This window comes from Marmota monax, unplaced genomic scaffold (genome assembly GCF_021218885.2).
Source record: "Marmota monax isolate L192 unplaced genomic scaffold, Marmota_monax_Labrador192_F-V1.1 WCK01_AAM20220418_F8-fsc00737, whole genome shotgun sequence".
NCBI lineage: Eukaryota > Metazoa > Chordata > Mammalia > Rodentia > Sciuridae > Marmota > Marmota monax.
The window spans coordinates 154,268-159,572 of NW_026694924.1; the positions used below are offsets into that span (position 1 = coordinate 154,268).

At 39.6% G+C, this 5,305-nt stretch overlaps 1 protein-coding gene across 1 annotated transcript; it reads left to right on the top strand.

Moving 5' to 3' along the window:
- Positions 1–1,694: 1,694 nt before the first annotated feature.
- LOC124081153 (phosphoglycerate kinase 1-like) lies at positions 1,695–2,968 on the top strand. The gene has a single exon (XM_046427329.2). It carries the CDS (start codon positions 1,715–1,717, stop codon positions 2,966–2,968), a length of 1,254 nt encoding a protein of 417 aa, XP_046283285.1. The 5' UTR covers positions 1,695–1,714.
- The last annotated feature ends 2,337 nt before the right edge of the window (positions 2,969–5,305 follow it).

Below are 5,305 nucleotides of genomic sequence, written 5' to 3' on the forward strand. Positions count from 1 at the left end.
TTTTAAAATTTTATCCTTTTAATAATGAGTGCAGCACCATCAGTACAGTAAATGCTTAGTATTAAAATTGCTGGGTAATATACTATTTTCTTGTTTAATATTTTGAGGGAATACCAAAATGTTTTCTAAACTGCCTGCATTACTTCTTATTCTTACCAGCAATATATGAGAATTTCAGTTTGCCCACATTGTTATCAACACTTGTTTTCTCATTTTTTTGTTTGTTCGCTTTTTGGTTTATGGTTTTAAATTTAAGTCTGGTGGTAGCACATTGAATATGTACCTTTCAAAACCTCCAAGAGATACATTTAAATCACCTAAATTATTTAACTTATAGAAAATATCAAATTGGAGAGCATGGGAGGAAGATTATTTCTAGATAGGGAAGATGGGTGAGAGAGAAAGGGAGATGGGAAGGAGAATAGCAAGGATGGGAGAATGTGATAGTCATCATTATACAAAATACATGTATGAAGATTTGAATTTGGTGTCAGCATACCTTATATACAGAGATATGAAAAATTGTGGTATATATGTGTATTAAGAATTCTAATGCAAAAAAATAGAGTACATGTACAATGGCAAAATTTGGCATGAACATACTTTGTATACAGAGTTACGAAAAAATTGTGCTGTATATGGGTAATAATGAGTGTAATGCATTCCACTATTGTCATGTATTAAAAAATAAATTAAAAAAAGAAAATATCAAATGAAAAATAGTGAAGACAGTTTTCATTAGTAAATGAATCACCAAAATACATTTTCTTCTGGAGGTAAACTTCTCACTCATTTTCATTTCTAATGAAAGTTTTCATTATCAAGAAAGGCATGACTCTTTCAGCTCAATTTGTGTTATATAGCTCCTGCAGCAAAAAGGGAGCAGAAAAGAGGTCCAGACCTCCATCAAAATTTTGTGGCCTATGAAATGTTGCCATTACTTTCAAAGATTTTTGCTGTTGTTGCTATGATACTCTGGAATTCTTCTTACCGAGCCCATTAGCACATTAGTCTGAAATTAGAAATAACCAAGGTAATGAAAAATAACATGATTTCCATCTCACTCTAGATTGTGTCTAAACTCAAATCTAAAACCAAGGTATGCCCTTTACAGAAATACAAAGCAAGACAAGGAAAAAACACAACCATACTCTGTTGTCTTAAATAAAGAAGATTTCATTGACTCCTTATTTCATATTTTCCCTTTATTAGCCACTGCAGAGAGGTTTACACATGAATGTAATTTAGGTTTAACAAGTAGCAGGGTAACGAAGGCTTTGGGGGGGGGGGTATTGTTTAGTTCATTCTGTTTATTATTAGTTATTATTTAGTTCATTCTGTTTCTTTAAGAACAAGAGCAATTGTCAAAGGGAATTTGAAAAGACCTTAAGTCTTCTAGACCATTCTTACGTGATTTTCTTCACTTCCCCAACTGGGACTACACCTCTACTACATCTTCACTACCTTTTCCAATCATTTCTAAGGGGCAACTAGCAACACATTCCAAACGCGGATTGGCAGGACTCTGGACCAATGGGCAGGCCGCATTGCCTTCCCCGGGCCCACAGCTGCCACGTGGGAGACTCAGGACCCAGGAAGGGGCGGGCCTAGGGGAGGCGTTAGGCAGCCCCACCAACAAGCCTCCCAGCCGCCCACCTAAGACCATCCTTCAGCACCCACATCCAGGTGTCCACTAGCCCTTCCTGCTGCCAAGATGTCCCTTTCTAAGAAGCTGACTTTGGACAAACTGGATGTCAAAGGCAAGCGCGTCATCATGAGAGTGGACTTCAACGTTCCCATGAAGAAGAACCAGATTACCAACAACCAGAGAATCAAGGCCGCCATCCCCAGCATCAAGTTCTGCCTGGACAATGGAGCCCAGTCGGTGGTGCTGATGAGCCACCTGGGCCGGCCCGATGGCGTCCCCATGCCCGAGAAGTACTCCCTGGAGCCTGTCGCTGGCGAGCTGAAATCCTTGCTGGGCAGGGATGTGACATTCCTCAAGGACTGTGTGGGCCCAGAAGTGGAGAAGGCCTGCGCCAGCCCCGAAGCCAGCTCAGTGATCCTGCTGGAGAACCTGCGCTTTCACCTGGAGGAGGAAGGCAAGGGCCAGGATGCCTCTGGGAACAAGGTGAAGGCAGAGCCCGAGAAGGTGGAAGCCTTTCGCCAGTCACTGTCCAAGCTAGGGGACATCTATGTCAATGATGCTTTTGGCACTGCACACAGGGCTCACAGCTCCATGGTGGGAGTGAATCTGCCCCAGAAGGCAGCCGGGTTCCTCATGAAGAAGGAGCTGGAGTACTTTGCCAAAGCCTTGGAAAACCCAGAGAGACCCTTTCTGGCTATCCTGGGTGGAGCCAAAGTGGCAGACAAGATCCAGCTCATCAAAAATATGCTGGACAAGGTCAACCAGATGATCATCGGGGGCGGGATGGCCTTTACCTTCCTGAAGGTACTGCACAACATGGAGATTGGTGCCTCCCTCTTCGAGGAACAGGGAGCCAAGATTGTCAAGGAGATCATGGCCAAAGCAGAAAAGAATGGTGTGAAGATTACCTTTCCCGTGGACTTTATCACGGCTGACAAGTTCGATGAGCATGCCAACACTGGAAGTGCCACCGTAGAATCTGGCATCCCCGATGGCTGGATGGGTTTGGACTGTGGCCCTGAGAGCATTAAAAAGAATGCTCAAGTTGTGTCTGAAGCCAAGCTCATCATTTGGAATGGTCCTTTGGGAGTCTTTGAATGGGAAGCCTTTGCCAAGGGAACCAAGGCCCTCATGGATGAAATCGTGAAAGCCACCTCCCAGGGTAGTGTCACCATTATAGGGGGCGGGGACACTGCTACTTGCTGTGCCAAATGGAACACTGAAGACAAAGTCAGCCATGTGAGCACTGGAGGGGGTGCCAGTCTGGAGCTCCTGGAAAGTAAAAGCCTCCCAGGAGTAGAGGCCCTCAGCAATGTGTAACTGACAAGAGTCCCCTCCTCCTGTTTTCTGTCCTCAGCCTTTAGGTTAACTCAGTGCTCTAACATCTCAGCTTGACTTTGGTTAAAAACTACCAGATATCAAGACCCAGGAAATGGGAAGGCAGTGTGTTATCCACTTCTCCTTACATCAGTGAAAGCACTTGTTCACTTTAGCTGTGTCCTGCCTTTGCCTACCCTCTTCAAGATCTCCTTTGAACCATTGGACTTCACTGCTGTGCCTTATAGGGAGGATATATTCTTAAGTTGCCCATTAAAGTGAGTTGAATATGCTGAATGACTACTTTTTTTTTTTTTTTGTATCAGTACAAACTTTATTTTTGCATGTTGTGGTAGCACCCACCTGTAATCCCAGAAGGTTGGGAAGCTGAGGAGAAGGATCATGAATTTAAAGCTAGCCTCAGCAACTTAGCAAGGCCCTAAGCAATTCAGTGAGACCCTCTCAATAAAATAATAATAAAAAAAGAAGCTCTAGGGATATGACTTGGTGGTTAAAGGTACCTAGGTTCAATGCCTGGTACCCACCAAGAAAACAAACTTTATTCTTAAAAATAATACTTACCTAGAAATTCCATTTTCTAAGTTTTATCCTAAGTTAATAAAATTAAACTATAAATCTATCTGTAGTAGATTTATCTATCATAGCACTATTTATAATAGCAAAACACAGAGGGAAATTCAAGTATCTAAATAAAGATTGGTTAAAAAAATCACAAAATGCCCTTTCAGACTTTTGCAGATATTAAAAATTATGTGGTAGAACAATGTGAAGATGTGGAAATTGTTTTATGATATATTAAGTGAAAAACCGCAATTTATACAATATCACATACAAAGTGATCACATTTTAAATCTCTTAAATTATATATTTTATTCAGGGTCACTGTTGAGAAATACAAGGCCCCAGCTAAAATTTTTATGGGATGTATATCTTTATATATAATCAGTCAACAAAATTAGAATGTCAGCATCATACCAGTAGTCCAATCTTTTCCCTTTGTTTCTTTTAAAATTTTATTTTAAATTTTTATTTGTTCTTTTTAGTAATACTTAACAGCTGAATCTAGTTTGATATGTTTATACAAACATGGGATATATCTTATTCTACTTAGGATCCCAGTGTTGTGAATGTACATGATGGTGAGATTCACAGTGTTGTGTTCATATATGTTGTAGGAAAGGTATGTCACATGCATTTCATTTTGTCTCCTATTCTTATCCCTTCTCTTCCCTTAATTGTCTTTTGTTTAATCCATTGAACTTCTGTTCTGTCCCCTTTGTTGGGAGTTAGCATCCACATATCAGAGAGAGCATCCAACCTTTGTATTTTGGGGATTGGCTTATTTCACTTACCATAATGGTCTCCAGATCCATCCATTTACAGACAAATGTCATAACGTCATTCTTATTTATGGCTGAGTAATACTCCATTGTGTATGTAAACCACAATTTCTTTATCCATTTATCTGTTGATGGGTTGCTTCCATAGTTTAGCTATTGTGAATTGTGCTGCTATAAAGATTGATGTGGCTACATCACTATAGTATTTTTATTTTAACTCCTTTAGATATATACTGAGGAGTGGAATAAGTGGGTCGATTGGTGATTCCATTCCAGGTTTTTGAGGAATCTCCATACTGCTTTCCACAGTGGTTGCACCAATTTGTGGTCCCACCAAAATATATGAGTATACCCTTTTCCCCACATTCTTGCCAACATTTATTTTTACTTTTATTCTTGTTAATTGCCATTCTGATTGGAGTGAGGTGAAATCTCAGTACACTGAGAGTAGTACTAATTTGCATTTTTCTAATTTGGTATAGATATTAAACATTTTTTCATGAATTTGTTAGCCACTCATATTTCTTCTTTTGAGGAGTGTCTATTTAATATTTATTGATTGGATTATTTGTTTTTGTTGTTGGTGGTGGTGGTAGTGGTTTTATTTATTTATTTATTTTTTGGTGTTAAGCTTTTTGAGTTCGTTGAATATTTTAGAAATTAATACTGTATTTAAGGGGCAGGTGGCAAAGATTTTCTAGCATTCTGTAGTCTCTGTGTTCATGCTCTTGAGTGTTTCCATTGCTGTGAAGAAAGTTTTTTGTTTTATACTATCCCATTTATTAATTTTTGGTGTTACTTTTTGCACTTGTTGAGGAAGTTGCTTCCCAAGCCCACGTGGTGAAGTTGGGCCTACATTTTCTTCTAGTAGGTGCTCAGTTTCTGGTCTAAAAGCATGGATTTTCAGTTTCTCTGGCCCCATTTGTTGAAGAGATTATCTTTTTTTTTCCAATGTGTGTTTCTGGCACCTTTGTCTAAT